Here is a 16,363-nt window from a genome sequence, read left to right as displayed (position 1 = left end):
TCGATACCTGTCCGCTGTAGGCCTATATACCACAATCGTTTATGTAAAGCACGTTTATTGCCTGTGTGATAAATCTGAGGAGTGAGTCAGCGAAGAATACTGTTATAAATAGTATGTTATTATATTTTTTTTCTAAGATTCACAGACATCGTAGATGTTCGACCTCGCGTGTGTTATGTATTTTGGGTGCGAATTATTTTCCAGCGGCTTACGGAAATTTCCGGTTTCAGCCCAAATCGGGATCCAAAAATTGTCTTATCTCGCTATATCGGGTCTTTGACATTGCATGGTATACCCCCATTGGCTAGAAGGATTTTGAATTTTGATGGTACACATTCTTATTTCCTCCAATTCATATTAGCTAAATGCATACTTCCATCTAAAGAAATTGAAAGAATTATTTGGGATGTGATTAACGAGTGCTGATTTGAATTGATGATGTGGATGTCATTATTGGTGAAATTACACGCCTTCGTCGTTTTATGACCATTTCATAGTATGTAAAACAAGTTGATTACAATGAAAACTTACTATGAAATTACCCAAGTTAGACAAAGATGGAACAGTACTAGACATGCTGGAAGAGGTGCAGTTGATCCTTATACCTGTATCAATTTATTTATACTTACCCTACGTATCAGGGCCCTGTTGCATAAAACCCTTACCGCTGGACTTACCACTCCTTTCTAGCAGTAAGTCTTCAAATTAGCGGTAAATTTTGTAATCCTTGATGCTGATTGGCCGTGACGCCTAATTTTGACGGTAGTTACCATTGGAATTCAATGGTAAGTTTTATGCAACGGGCCCCTGACCAATCAGAGTTTGAACTGAGGTTACAAGTCGCTTGAACTACGATCAAACTTGCTTATCCTGATTATCATACTCGCAACCCATGCAGACTTCATTTTTCTTCGTTTATAACAAAGCTAACTACAAGGTATTTGGAATTTCGTTCACTGTTTAGGGATTCCTCACGCCACGTGCACGTCCCGCCACACAATAGCAGGGGCAAGCGCGAAATTGACAAAATCACTCGGGGTATTCAGGCAGACTCTTTTCCCGTCGGTGTGAACGATAAACCAACAACATAACAAGTTGGTGGTTTGGTCTGTTTATATCTTTCTTTTTAAATTGCCTTATTCGTATTTGTTTTGCCTTTTGTTCGTTTATTTTGGTCTCGACAAGTCGAGACCTCTGGCCTTCGACAACATTGTTCTATCACGATATATGCGCATTATCTCGCTTTATTTTCATATCGGATGATTATAATAAGCATGTTTTATATAATGTAGAGCTTTCAACCAAAAGGCGCTTTATCCATTGAAAATAACGGGTTTAGCGCCTTTTGGATGCAAGGTCTTCATCAAGTACACGTATTGTTGTGTTACTGGTTTGGAACGGGTTGTTATTGTGGTTATAGCGTTGGTGAAAAGTGTGAAGACCTTGTGCTGGCACAGTCTTCACATCTATGGCTATTAATTCCTTAGAAATTCACCCATGATGTGAAATGAACTTGCATTGCGTATACAAAAACAATCTTATTGAAACAAGGCATAAATCTCTCAACAGTATACAATTTATTAGATTCTTATCTGTAATACGTTGACTGTTTTACTGTTTTTACTTCGGAATGAAGGAAATATTTCAGTTCAGAAACCGCAATTCGGTTATTGTTACAAAACATTATACATCACAGGGATATACTAAAGTTACATCAGAGGCCTGTAACCCTTTGTGTGTTAGGGGCTCTGGACAGTGTGTACATGGGCGTCACCATCAAATCAAATCAAAATTGTAATTCAAGGGTTGGTAAACTGCTTTTGAAATTGACATGAAAGGGTGAGCAAGAATTATTTTTTTTCTCTAAGATTTCTTTTAACCATAATGAGGCATCATTAGTGTGAAACATTGTTCAAAAAGCCCGGAGCCGAAAAAAAAAAAAAAAGATTGTGATTAAGCGTGATTCCTGGTTGGCATTCTGAATGATAAGCAGGATGGAGCAGTGTACTCAGAACATCCGAACGGCAAAGAGTCACTGCAATGTTGCGCAATGTGATGTAGAATGTACACCTCTGTATACCTTATACACTTTGTTATATCAAAGCTAGATCACATGAGTGTTGCTTTACATACTATAGTCTATACAAAAATGCCTGCATTGCCAATAATAAGACTTGACCTGGGCCATTTCCCAACTTTTCCATGTATAAACACACACACACAAACACAAAGAATTAGGGGATGCTCTAAAGTGCAGATTTTGGACATCCTTCCCCCGCTTGGTCACTTCGACGCCCCCTCGCTGGTCATACCTCCCCCAATCATGAACATAAACCGACATCTTTGACTACCAGTGGCGCACCCCCCCCCCTTAATTTCCAAAGCGAAAAAAAAACATAGCTACAAACGGCAGTTTTTGGACTGTGAAATGTCAAAATTTTCACGCTCGCTCGCTCCGCTCGCTCGTATTTTAACGCTATGCCATTCTCCTGGGTACCGTTGTATAAAACTTTTTTAGCAACCTTAAAAAATTCAGGTTGGGATTTGCCCAACCTGAATATTTTAAGGTTGCTAACCTAAGAATGTAAAATCTGTTGCATAAAAACTCTGGTTGGGAGCTTCCAATCGGAATTTTGTGATTTCAACCGGAAAAAAAAATCCGGTTGGAGTTTTATGCAGCGGGCCCCAACTGTTGCTGCCAGTATTCAATTGCCAGAAGTTGCGCCCGGTGCGCCACCCCTCCTTAATTTCCAAAGCGAAAAGGAATAGCTACAAACGGCAGTTTTTAGACTGTAAAATGTCAACATTTTCAAGCTCGCTCACTCTGCTCGCTCGCATTTTAATCAATTCAATTCGATTCAAACTTTATTTCATTTTTCGAAAAGAACATAAGCATTTCACTTTCTTTGGTAACATAGAATAAGGTTGCATTTAATCAAAACAAAGTAAATTGAAAAAAACATAATTGCGGAATCTTGGGGTAACAAAAACGTTGTAAGGAAAATTGATTGACTGAACGTGATACAGACGATATAATCGTTATGCCATTCTCCTGATGTTGCTGCCAGTATAAATTGCCAGCATGGTGCCCGGTGCGCCGCCCCCCCCCCCCTTAATTTCGAAAACGAAAAAATAAAGCTACAAACGGCAGTTTTTTGACTGTGTCAAAATTTTCAAGCTCACTCGTTCTGCTCGCTCGCATTTAATTTTATGCCATTCTCCTCATGTTACTGCCAGTAATTGCCAGCAGTTGCGCCCTGTGCGCCCCCCTTAATTTCCAAAGCGAAGAAATATAGCTACAAACGGAAGTCTTTTTGACTGTAAAATGTCAAATTTTTCAAGGTCGCTCGCTCCGCTCGCTCGCATTTGAATCTTTATCCCATTCTCCTGATGTTGTTGCCAGTAATTGCCAGCAGTTGTGCCCGGTGCGCCCTGCTAAATTTCCAAAGCGAAAAAATATAGGTACAAACGGTAATTTTTTTTTAATGTAAAATGTCAACATTTTCAAGCTCGCTCGCATTTAATCACTTTGCCATTTTCCTGATGTTACTGCCAGTAATTGCCAACAGTTGCGCCCGGTGCGCCCCCCCCCCACCTTAAAATTTCAAAGCGAAAAAATGTAGCTAAAAACGGCATTTTTTAAACTGTGAAATGCCAAAATTTTCGAGCTCGCTCGCATTTAATCGTTGTGCCATTCTCCTGACGTTGCTGCCAATAATTGCGAGCAGTTGCGCCCGGTGCGCCACCCCCCCCCCCCCCTCCTTTAATCTCCAAAGCGAAAAGATAGTGCTAAAAACGGCAGTTTTTGGACTGTAAAATGTCAAATTTTCAATCTCGCTCGCTCCGCTTGCTCGCATTTATGCCATTATCCTCATGTTGCTGCCAGTATTGTAAGCAGTTGCGCCTGGTGCGCCCCCCTTCATTTCCAAAGCGAAAATATATAGCTACAAACCGCAGTTTGGTATTGTAAAATATCAAAATTTTCAAGCTCGCTCGCTCCGCTCGCTCGCATTTAATTGTTATGCAATTCTCCTTTTTTTTAACGAAAAGTCCCTCCGTGGGAGGGGTATCCCCCTCCTACACCCTCTCCCGCTCGGTTGCTTCGCTCCCTCGCCGAGGATCTCGCACCGTCACATAATGTACATAGTCCTTCATAGTATTTTTATTTTCACTATGCTCTGTAAACGCGACTTTTACACTCTTGTTTTTACAAAAAGTTCCTACCGTGGGAGGGGGTATCCCCCTCCCACACCCTCCGCACTGAAGGAGCGGAATGGATCATCGCCGAGGATCTCACACCGTCACATACAGTAATGTACCCCCGTATAGTCCTTCATAGCGAAAGATTCGTGTATGTATACAATCACATGTATGATATGTACAATATATAGAGTATGTGTAAATGTACATGATGACACAGGAGCCAATAAATCAATTAAAAAAAAATCTCACAGTTTACATTATACTGTAAAAACGCACCCCCCCCCCCCCCCCCCCCTTGAAAAAAAGCTGGTGACGCCCCTGGTGTATAACGCTTTGGATGAGTTTTCTACGCCAATCAGCAGTAAAAGCATATCAGACAATTAGACAAATGGATTTGAGAAGAATGTTTCTCAAATCCAATTGTCTTTTTGTCTTTCTCTGGTATATGAACCAAAATATTGTTATCGATCTTTATTCAGTACTTCCATCAAATCGGTCCAAGTTTTCAACTGTTATATATCAAACCGTTGATAATTCTCTTGCAAAGCATTTTTATATAATGTACTGGAGAGTATATACTTTGCATAGGTAGCACAAAATAAAATAATACAATGTCCGTGATTTAGTACTCTTTGTTTGTGCTTATTCCTAAACTGTTTTACAATAATTATATACCGAAGGTTTTTGCGAGATAATTATGTTTGTCTAATCTCTTTCGTATAAAATGTCGCTTTTATGCTGTTGCTGTTTCGTCTCCATTTGATATACAGTACGTATAATGTTTACACATACTATATGCAGATTTATTTTTGTATTACATCTTTTAATCACGCTTTATATGATGCGTGCTGTGATTACTGCACTCTATGAAAAACACCGATATCATGCTATTTACAGGTATAATATATCTGTATAATCATGAGAAGGATATTCAGTGGATATCCGTGCACCTTATCTATCTGTTGATGCTATATTCTAAAATCAATGTTAAAGTAAATGTTTGCTTGTGATTGAGGTTCAGTGAATATGATGCCACATCTTTAGGTCTCTGAAGAATAATTATGATCGCTTCGTTATATTATGATCATGTTTGCTTATATGTAAAGCATTTGGGGATGGGAAGAGGACAAAACCCTTACAGTGAGCTCTGCTGTGGGTGTTTTCCTTCCGGATTAGGCCTACTATATAGTAGTTATCTGACTCGGTTCCATGACATTGAATTTGCTCCTGCAACAGTTGCTCCTAATGAAATATCTGCACGCTATATGCCAAACATGAATTCTACCCACAACCCTAACCCTTATCCTAATCCTCACATCAAATTTGACTTCAAATTCTATCACAGCCGTTTAACCCTAAGTCCTTAAAGGACAAGTCCACCTTCATATACATTAGGATTGAGAGAATGAAGCAATATCAGTAGAACACATCAGTGAAAGTTTGAGGAAAATCGGACAATCCGTTCAAAAGTTATGAATATTTTAAGTATCTGCGCAGTCACTACTGGATGAAAAGACTACTACAGTGTATGATGTCACATGTGTACAACTAGGGTACATGCAGGTAATGTGAGACTGCAGGTAATATGGCACGCGTGACTTAAAAACCCTTATTACTCCACCTGAACCACTTCCAAAATGCATATAGCGCCATCTATAGTTTTATATCATCACTGTGCTTAGTTCTTGATGATTTTCCTGCTCGCTGACTGAAAGTTTGGTGAGAATATCACCAAATACTGAAAAGATATGTAAAAATTACAGCATTTTTAAGCCTTGATATAAGATTTGACATTTCACCAATTACACTGGTGTAAGTAAAGTTATTGTGTATGAAATCAATTCTTTGCATTTTACATAAGCTCATTGATTGGTTTAACCAAAGAAAGTGTGTTTTGGTCTATGTACTGTACTAAATATGTGTTATATGGCTTCAAAGGGGACCAACAAGACCCAACAAGCTGCAGGTAATATGAGACGTCAATATGGCGGACAGGTTTTATTGACATCTCTGATTTCAAGTGACTTGCCTAATTAGATAGAAGCCAACATCAAAATACCTCATTTTCTTCTCTGACAGTTTTTTATATTCAAAGTATATAAAAAATGTATCACAAAGTACAACACACAGCTATATGAACATGTATGTAAATTAATATTTGTGCACTTTAGATAGGGTGCTTCCAAATTAATGCCACAATTAATTTGGTGTGCTATAATCTTCAGTTTAAGTGTTATTTTATATGTGTTAGATACTGTACACGATTACTTCAAACATTTGAATTCACAATTTTCATAGTTTTAACTATAAAAGACTGGGGTCTCAACGTTTTGTATGATATTTCCGCGGTTTTTATCATTTTTTATCAATTTTCTTTTTGCAACTGAGCTAGGCCAGGCCTAGCTCAGTTGCAAAAAAAAAAAAAAATAAAATATGATAAAATGCCCATCAGGATTATCTATTTTTCTTTGAACTTTTGTGCAACATTTGATACCTATTTTGTAAAAATAAAAGTAAAAGACCTTTACGTAATAATCTCATGTCGGTAATGAAATCTCATGTCGGCGTCAAATTTGAGAATTTCTGAGATTTGTTTACAAACACACGGAAAATGGCGTTTCATGCTTAAAATCAATTTTTGGCTTAAAATTGTGTTATTTGTCTCAGTTTTAGATAATATTCATATGATATCTATTAAAATCAAATAGTCAAACAACACCAACAGAAAAAAACTCATGAATTTAAGACATAAGATTGTCATTTTAACATTGACACAATGTCTACCATGCACAGTCTCATATTACCTGCGCATGCAGGTAATATGAGACTTCTGCGATGATGTCATAATTTGCATATTAATTGTCAACGAAAATATTTGATTGGTGCAAATGCTATATAAAAGGAAGGATGAATAGTTGCTAATTCCCAAAAACAAAGTTTGATGGGTTTCTCTGTATGCATCTTCATGCCATTTATGCAAATGAGCTTAATAGTCTCATATTACCTGCATGTACCCTATATAAGGAAAATAAAAAGAGAATTTCAAAAAACTTTACTTTTTGAATAAAGTGCACATTTTAATTTTCTTCGACTTGCTACTGACGTATGTTAAGGGTATTATTCCCCCTGCCTTCTGAAAGAGAGAAGTCGCGTGTTCGTTTTCTTATGCGAAAAAAATGGGAATATTTTGAATTTTCTTTATTCATTCTTTATATCGTTGTACTCATGTGACATCACAAGCTTACTTAGTCTTTTCATCCAGCCGTGACTGAGCAGAAACTTCAAAAAATTATAACTTTTGAACGGATTGTCCGATTTTCCTCAAACTCTCACTTATTGTGTTCTACTAATATTGCTGCATTCACTCAACCCACATGTCTATGAAGGTGAACTTGTCCTTTAATTGGAGAAAGACCAGAGCAACTGAACAACTGAACAGAAAATAAGATCAGAGCAAATGTCGTATTACCCTCAGCTGACTATAACATCTACAGACAATAACATACGTCACGTCGTTGTCCCTATTCCCTCTTCATGACAGTCTAATGACATTTTGTCAAGTCGATCAATATTGTCAATGTGGTTTGAAGCATCATCCTATCGAAGACAAGGTCAAGACAGGGCGTAAATGACTCAGGAACTTATTTACTTTCTAGCATTTTCTATGATATGCTATCACAGAGCGTGGCCAACTACCTGACAACTCTATGATCTGTATTTTACGATGTCGATGCACAAGCTCTGCTATATTATGTATTTATAGCTGGTCTTTTCATTTTCTAAAAAGTATACTAAACCTTAGTTGTATTTTGTTTTACAATGTTCATAGATCTATATCGTGGTTATAGTATTGTATAGGTTATTCATGGGTGAATACTTTGAACAGTACTAATCAACATTATGCATATATTGTTTGTTTGTGTTTGTTTGAAAAGGTATGAAAAACCATAAAAACGGCATCGACTGTATTGTCTATCATGATTGCTGCTGTTTAGAGCTATGCTGCAGGATTTTACGGGGAAAAAAGGTAAACATAATACATTGTACATGTATGTCCAAGGCCACTGCTTTCGAACACAATGATGACTGAGTCGACGAATTATAACGACAGAGTGCTGAATAAATACACTGGCAGTTCTTCCTTTGTGGGGATCGAACGAGGGCGTGACTGTTTCTTTCTGTTTTTTAACCTTCTTTTTCTTGGTTACTGACTGTGTGCCCCTCGGGGATGATATACTTCTTATATGCCTACTGAGAACACCTCTTTGAACAGCGTACATGTATCTGTATGCTGTGGCCATACGCAGGGGCAGATCCAGGGAGGACCGCAACCGGCGCACGCCCCCCCCCCCCTTTATTTTTTGTTGAAACAAAAGAAATAAAAAGAAAAAAATGGGGGAGGGGTGCGTGCGCCCCCCTTTAATTTTGTAAACGCGCCCCCTCTTTACAGAATTCCTGGATCCGCCCCTGATACGTGAATGGCTAAATGAGAAACAGCAACTCATCGAACTTTGACGAAGTTCCTGCTTGATTGATCAAGGAATACGATTTAACAAAGCCCCTGCTTTAGATTAAGAAAGCACGAAAATTGTTGCTTGGAATTTTTCAGTCTGTATTCTATAACACGTTACGAGATATAATTCATTCGGCGTCAACAGGGAAATAATATTCCTACCATGCCCACAAACTTAACCTGTGTGTGTCGTGTTATCGTTCCTCACAGTATGAAACTTTGCGGTACATTGCAAATTCATCATCAGCCAATCAACATTCTTTGAACTGGGTGATTCCTCTATAGACATGTGAATTCATACATGTTGTACAATAAATCAATATCACTTAAAATAACTGACCAGATTTTGTTTTCGTGTGTTTGTGGGTGTGTGCGTGTGTGTTCAAAATGAAACCCACAGCATTTCTGCATAACGCTTAAAGAATGTTCTCTCCATGAAATTATGCATATGTAAATTAGCTTCATTCAAATACAAGTGTATTTACTAGTAAGTGTTTGGTGCTCTTATCTGAAAAGCGTGTGCGCATTAATTAATGTCTGTCCATAATCAGGCATTTTTCTAAATTGAATGAAATAATATCTTGCACCCCTCCTCTCCCACCAGTATACACTTTAAGAAATCTTATAACTTTGGAGATTTGCACCCAGCCAGAGAGAGAGAGAGACTTGTGGGGGGGGGGGGTTAACCCTTGACCCAAGAAGCCACAAACACTTTACCCTCCCTAGGGCTGGAGCCGCCACATCCCCCCCCCCCCCCCAAACTCACACACACACACACACACCCACACTACAAAAACATTCTGCGGCCACTGCATTGTGCTGTATTTTCTGCTGTATTCTAGGAGCAACCCTGAAACACATACACACACGCACGCAAACAAACGTGACATGGAACTGTCTATCAAGCTCCAGTGTGAACAGACTACTGGTACAGTGTACTTGTACTCAGAAAGATCAACATGTTTGTCTCAACATCTGTTGGTCTCTGCAGTAAGTTTAATGGCTGTTCACTAACATAGTGAACAGAACGGTACACTATATAAAATATCATCTCATTATGTACAATTACTGGAAGTCCTTGCTTCTGTAATATGAACACAGATAGCATATCACTGCAAGCATGGACAAATATCTTTCGAAAATGAAAGCATATTATACAGCATGTATACAGGTATACATGTACAACACAGCATTTCAAAGTTTCTCTGCATTTTCATAAACTTGTTTGAAAGTGCTCACAAACTTATGAAAAGGGGACACACAATAAATACAGCCTCAATGACCCAGCAACATAATACAGCACAATGTATTCTTCATCCTACCATTCATTTTTCTTAGCAATTGGCAAAACCAAACCCATGCATACGACATACAATGGTGTATATAGCACAGAATTGATATATTCCAGAATGCATTTGTCTTCTATTGATTTAGTCATTACTTCCCCATGGTTCTCGCACAACTGCTGAACAGAAAAATACAAGCAGACAAGCAAAAGACAGAATAAGGAAATAAGTAGACAAACATACACAGTATTAAGGAAAATTCTTCACTTAAATAGTACATCATATCCACAACATGTAGAAAAATCTGGGCTGTTCTTTTAAAACAAAAGAAAACACAAAATGACAGCACTAAGGAACATTTTGTGCTGGAGATTTGTGCTCTTTGACCCAAGGCCCACAATTTATGGAGCTGGGTCTACACCTGTAAAACTAGCCCCATGCTACCAATACAGACGGACCATTCACTTGATGGCAGTAATTGCACAAGTCGGACTCAGTGTGCACAGCATGTTTGGGGGAAAATTGTAAAATCTGGATTATGAAAATGGAAATTGTCTAAGCCCTCATGGGAAAGGGAGGTAATGTACAGAACACAAGGATGCTAGTTTAAATTTTAAGATGTATTTTGTGCTCAGTTGAAAATCAACTGATAAAATTTCACAGAAATTCATCAGGGGTTAATAAGACAGACAAAATCTGACAAGTACTGTACACTCTTGTGTGTACATAAAGTGCAGAAGGGAATTGTTAACCTGTTGAAGACGAGGTGCAGAAGGGAATTGTTAACCTGTTGAAGACGAGTCACAAGTATACTCGGGCAGGGGTCTATGGGAAATGGGCGTTGTAGCAAAATCAGCCCGTCTGCAATGGGTTTATAAAACACTTATCATGGCTAGATTTTACAGTCTTATATAAATCATTATAGATCATCTGTGATACATAATGAATACGCTTTTACAAATGCTGATACAGCAGTATAAAGATATCTCTCTTTTTCATTACTCTTGATTCATTAACCAATACTTAGCAGTACATCCAATAGTAACATCTCCCTGCATAGCTTATAACTTGTCTTGTGCACTTGTTTCATCACTGTTTATGCTGTTGGCTGTCAGCCAACCTATGTCACAAAGCATGGAAAGGACAACTTAGAGGAATAGCAGTGTTCAAGTTGTGTTGTCTTGACTGAATGAAGTCACTCTGCCAATGATTCCCATTTCCATGATCCATTCTTACAGTATCATTTGAACAGCTACTGCCTAGATTTGTTCTCAATGTGACTTTTTAAATAATTCTTTGCTTTCTACCTCCTGTGACACAGCAGTGTAAAAAGGAAACTGTAAACTGCTGAAGATCTTAGTGTATAAAATATCAAAAGCACAAGCTATAAATGTAATACCACACCCCTCTCCAACACAGATACAGACAGACAGAAACACACACATATGGTTACACAAACTACAAACACAGACACTAACTGAAATATTAAAGTACATCTGCCAGTTGATTCTTAAGTCCACAAATTGATATGTTGATTTGCGTTGATACATAGCTTTACCACTTTTATATCATATCTTGATAAGGTACACATAAAATTTATCAATACTGCTATCAACCTAGAATGCACCATTTTCCAAATGCAACTTCCTGGTGAAAACTAGTCATTTTCACTGAAAACCGAATTGACCAAAAACCATAACAGGTTTGCTTTGAATTCTGGGAATAATTTGTATGTTTTCTGAACAAGAAGAGTTTTAAAAGACTTTGTCAACTGACAGACAAATTACATTTACATGATAGCAAGTATTACAAATTCAGCACTGACCACTGTTGAATAGCTGATCTTTCTTTCTCTATTTCTGATAATGACTAATGCTTTAATATACTTCTGGAAATCTCAATCTGAATTAAGCATATTGAGGCTCGATTATATTGGAAAAATCCATTTGATTCTTTTTTTCTTTTCTTTTCTTTCTCACACATGGATAAAAAACAATGCATTCTCAAATGCACCTACACTTTACTGGGCTAATTGCACAAGTATAAATAATCTATCATATATACATGCCTCATCTAAAAGCACACACTCATAGTATACAAAAGCATGCACATAGTGCACATTCACAAACTAACGAACATACACACAAACACACATACTTCATGTCTAGGTTTGACATTGAACACATTACTTGTAAATGCCATGTGAAGTACCCATGTTGTATATCCATAATCTCTACAGTTTATAACCGAGTCAAATAGCACCTGAATATACAATGTATCACTTAAAATTTACACACCTGCATAAACCACTTTTACCTTTTCATGATTTGAAATTCAAATAGGACAAAATATCTTTTTCTCTTTTTCTTCAGGTCAAAAGGACATTCAATCTTACACCTGATCGCAGGTAATACTGAAGTCTGTGAAAAATCAGACCTCCACTTGCAGAATGAAATCATGGACTGAAATGGTGACGCAATGTCCGACTTGCAGATATGATGAAAGCACTCGGAATCATTGATTTCACAGAAATCAGAATACATAAGGAGGATGCTGTCTGCCTGAGCAATCAGCATACCCTGCTGAGGATGAGATCGGCAGCCTCTTCAATGCTTTCAACCACAAAGTCAGCTTTGTCCTCCAGCAGTCTCCTATCAACACCACCGGTCAGGACACCTGGGGGCAGAAGAAGAAGAAGAAGAAAAGAAAAGAAATAATAAGTTGTCAATTATGCGAGTCCAGCATGGTCTGGGCAAACTTCTGAGATGCCAGTGCCGCATCAGACAAAATGCTTTGAAATCTGGGAACCAATTGCAAAAAAACAACAACAACAACAACAACAACAAACAGAAAAAAGCCACACACGTCAGAAGCATCAAATCACTTTGTACAGTGATGATGTTCCTGTGTAATCATAAACAAATACCTACTGTTATATGCCTAGTTGCCATTCTATTTAAACAATGCCTGGACAAGATCCTCTTTTGGGGCAAACAGTCTTTTTAAGTAAACCTCATTTTATTTTATGATGTCTTCCTCAGCACTCCTCCCTCCCCCACCCCCCCCCCCCCCCCCCCCCCCGAAAAAAAAAGAAAAGAAAAGTTGAAGGAAAACAAGTGACATGTGACTGGCATATGAGCCTCATATGAGACTGTTGTCTTTCCACCTTATTTCCCATAAATTCTTCCCCTGAGGACTAACTATGTATTGTTTTTACCAAACCATCAAGGCACAGGTATCTATTAGCTACAGGTACAAAGGAAGTAAACATTCATAATATTTTGCTATTCAAGTACAATGTCGCAATATTAATGGAGAGAGAAAGTAAAGAAGAAAAGGAATGGTAATTTGCCTAATGTCATCTTTCCTGCCATTGTTGGGACGAATGACAGGAAGTAGTCAAGTACACTGGAAGGATGCAAGCCCATGGTAGTGTCAGGTGAAAGATGGTTTTGGTCAAATATAGGGGAACCTTGTCATAAAAAGGTTGGATAATATAGCAAAGCCCTCATACAACAAGGTGATTTGGCACATCCCTATTCATAACGTTTGTGCTTCTTTTTTTTGTTGTACCCTGATATAGTGAAAAACCTGATGTAGCAGGGTAATTGTTATCATTTTTAGGTTCTCATTTCAATGAGTTTCCCCCGTTTTACTTATGCACACTTTCAACTCTCCTTACGAATGGTTTGCAGCACAGATAAAAGCAAGCTCTCACATAATTTTAACTCTTTATGTGCCATGGTGTAAACTCCCTGTGTGCCACAATGTCAAGTGGATAATGACAAAAATGAAAAAGAGGATTGGATTGAAAAATGACCATTCACTTACTGATGACGAGTCCACAATTTGAATTCCTGCCACACATAGCGTCTGTGGGTGTGTCCCCGATGAAGACCGCATTCTTTGGCTCCACCCCGAGCTTGGCGCAGATCTTGAGAGCGGTGAAGGCGTGGGGTTTGGGCACCACCCCCGGATCATTGCCGCAGACAATGACGTCGACCAGGTGGGCCACACCAAGGCGGTCCAGTGTCCCCTCTGTTACGATGCGGGAGTCGGCTGTGTCCACAGCGATGTAATATCCCTCATCTAATCAGACAGACAAGACAAAAATGTTGGAACAAAATTTGGAATGATGTTGCAAAGGTGACATATAATTATTGTGTCTGTATAACTGTTATCTAAGCATTTTTAGGATATGATGCTCAGTCTCGAGGAAAGCAATTTGCAGTAATCCATACTCTCCTACAGTAAATCTTAGTGTTGCAAAAAAAAAAAAATTCAAAATTGTACATTGGTCACATATACTACATTTTACAAGTTATCAAAAAAAAAGTTATGATATCTAGAAAAAAAGAAAACTTTTTTAAAATATTTTTTTAATGCAAAGGAGTCCTCTTTCTACATCACATCACATGTGTATTTTACTATCATATTACATTACATACGTTAGCCCGTTGAGGACAAGCTGATTTTGCTGTAACATACATTTCCTAAAGACATCTGCCTGAATACATTCGGGACTAGTCTTCAACAGGCAAGATGAGCACACTCTTTCCCTGATCCGCTGAGGAAAGAAAATGTGAGACATTCATTCACACTTCAAGCTAGTACAAAATCCCTAGAAACAGTACCTTTAAGTCTTGTGAAGATGCCTTGCACGTCCCCAAACTCCACAAGCTCCCCAGAGAGCAGAGCATTTGCATTGTCATAGCAACTCGTCACGATGCGATGGGCGCGATCCTTTGGGACCCCTTTCTTCTGGAGAAGAGCATGAAGATACTCAAAGCAGGCGCGGTTGGGCTGTTCCATGAGGATGCCTGGCCCGAAGGTCTTGGAGGCGCTGTCAAATCCCATGGCCTTGAAGATCTCCTCCTGAAGCCTCGTGCCAGTAACATTTTCCAGTCTGTTGCAAAAAACATCAGGAGAATTAAACCAGGTCACATCTTCCATCAACGTTAAAGCATCGTAACGATATGATGAAAGCCTCCAGTGACAAGATTTTATCTGAAAGTAATATCCATTAGCACAGATTTGAATTTAACATGATTACTTACGTTACCTGGTATCAATCAATAATTTCTTGGGCATTTCAGCCTCAGAATCTGGCTTAATGACATGGAGTGATAACTATCACAACATAGGCCTAAGCTTTACCACATCACAACAGATAAAACATTTCATAGGCAATCAAGTGCAAAAAGGACAATTGTGAGTTTTCTATGTTCAGTGTATCATGTTATATGATAAGTACTCTGTATCTATGACAACAATCTTAAAATAATTTTTCTGTTGTGTGACTATGAAGAACTTATGAATCATCTGGACAGCTTATAAGTTTTGCCAATTCTACATTCAGTTGAATGAAAAGTCATTCCCTAGCTACGGTGAAGAACTTCAAAGCATGTTACACACTTATTTCTTTTTTATCTTTAGTCCAGAAGATGCGCTGTTGTAGCGTTTGTCATTCAGCACTAGATTTGTGCTCTCGCGCATGTACATCATTTTCTACGCACGCAGTGCTACACTTCTGAGCCCATTCGCGATGATCGCTAGCTGTATCAGTTATGACAGGGGTGCATTGATATCATTCTTTTCAAAAGTAATATGGCTGCATGGCAAACAACGTGTTCAAATCACAAACCTGAACTACTTTTGCCTTCCTGTACGTGGGTTGCTGCCGCGTTTGCTGCCGCGGGAGTCGCTATGGATGTTGTGTAATTTACGACTGCCATTCCGCGCATGCGGACGGCGCGTGCTGGCTCAGCGCTAGCGCGTTCTTTGCTTACGACGATGGGAGAATCAAAGCTGCCACTACAATTGGAAAATCATGAATGCGAAAAGTTATCAAAATGCAAGATATTTTCAAGAAAACAAAAAAAAAAATTGGCTGATCTATACTATTCATGTCTATATTACGTAACCATCTACATATAATTGATTTCATTTTATGACTTGGTGCACATCTGATTTTCATATGATATGCTAACTATTGTGAGAGATTAGAATTAAAGAAAGAAAGAAAGAAAGAAACTCTTGTGTTACCTTTCAGCCACCTGACTAAGCCAGGGCCCCCATAATGAATGCATGCAGGTTAACGTTCCATCCTTGTCAAATATGGCCACCTTCCGGACCCTCATGAAGGGAGACATCGTTGTTGTTGTAGTTGCAGTTGTAGATGTTCATGATGTTTTTACAGTCCATTTCCCAGGCTTTAGAGTGTGCGTATGGCTACAAGTTTGTACTTCAGGCATCTGAAGAGAGATGAGAAGTGGGCTTAATTATTAATTTAGGGTATATACAAGCAGAATTTCTTGATTTATTCACAAAGAGTTCTATCCCATCCTACTTTATAAGCAGT

The 16,363-nt window shown here is 38.5% G+C and overlaps 1 protein-coding gene across 1 annotated transcript; it reads right to left on the bottom strand.

The window, feature by feature from the left end:
* Nucleotides 1–11,930: 11,930 nt before the first annotated feature.
* On the bottom strand, nucleotides 11,931–16,154 carry LOC139732677 (putative pyrophosphatase PpaX). The gene is made up of 4 exons (XM_071643532.1): nucleotides 16,048–16,154; nucleotides 14,637–14,908; nucleotides 13,834–14,091; nucleotides 11,931–12,678 (listed from the first exon to the last, which is right to left on the bottom strand). Exons 1-4 carry the CDS (start codon nucleotides 16,152–16,154, stop codon nucleotides 12,572–12,574), a joined length of 744 nt encoding a protein of 247 aa, XP_071499633.1. The 3' UTR covers nucleotides 11,931–12,571.
* Nucleotides 16,155–16,363: the final 209 nt, after the last annotated feature.

Source organism: Diadema antillarum, unplaced genomic scaffold, assembly GCF_040938485.1.
Source record: "Diadema antillarum isolate AM-2024a unplaced genomic scaffold, OU_Dant_1.0 seq00000442_RagTag, whole genome shotgun sequence".
NCBI classification, from domain to species: domain Eukaryota; kingdom Metazoa; phylum Echinodermata; class Echinoidea; order Diadematoida; family Diadematidae; genus Diadema; species Diadema antillarum.
Note: the sequence above shows the minus strand (reverse complement) of the source record. Positions and strands in the feature narration are given on the sequence as shown.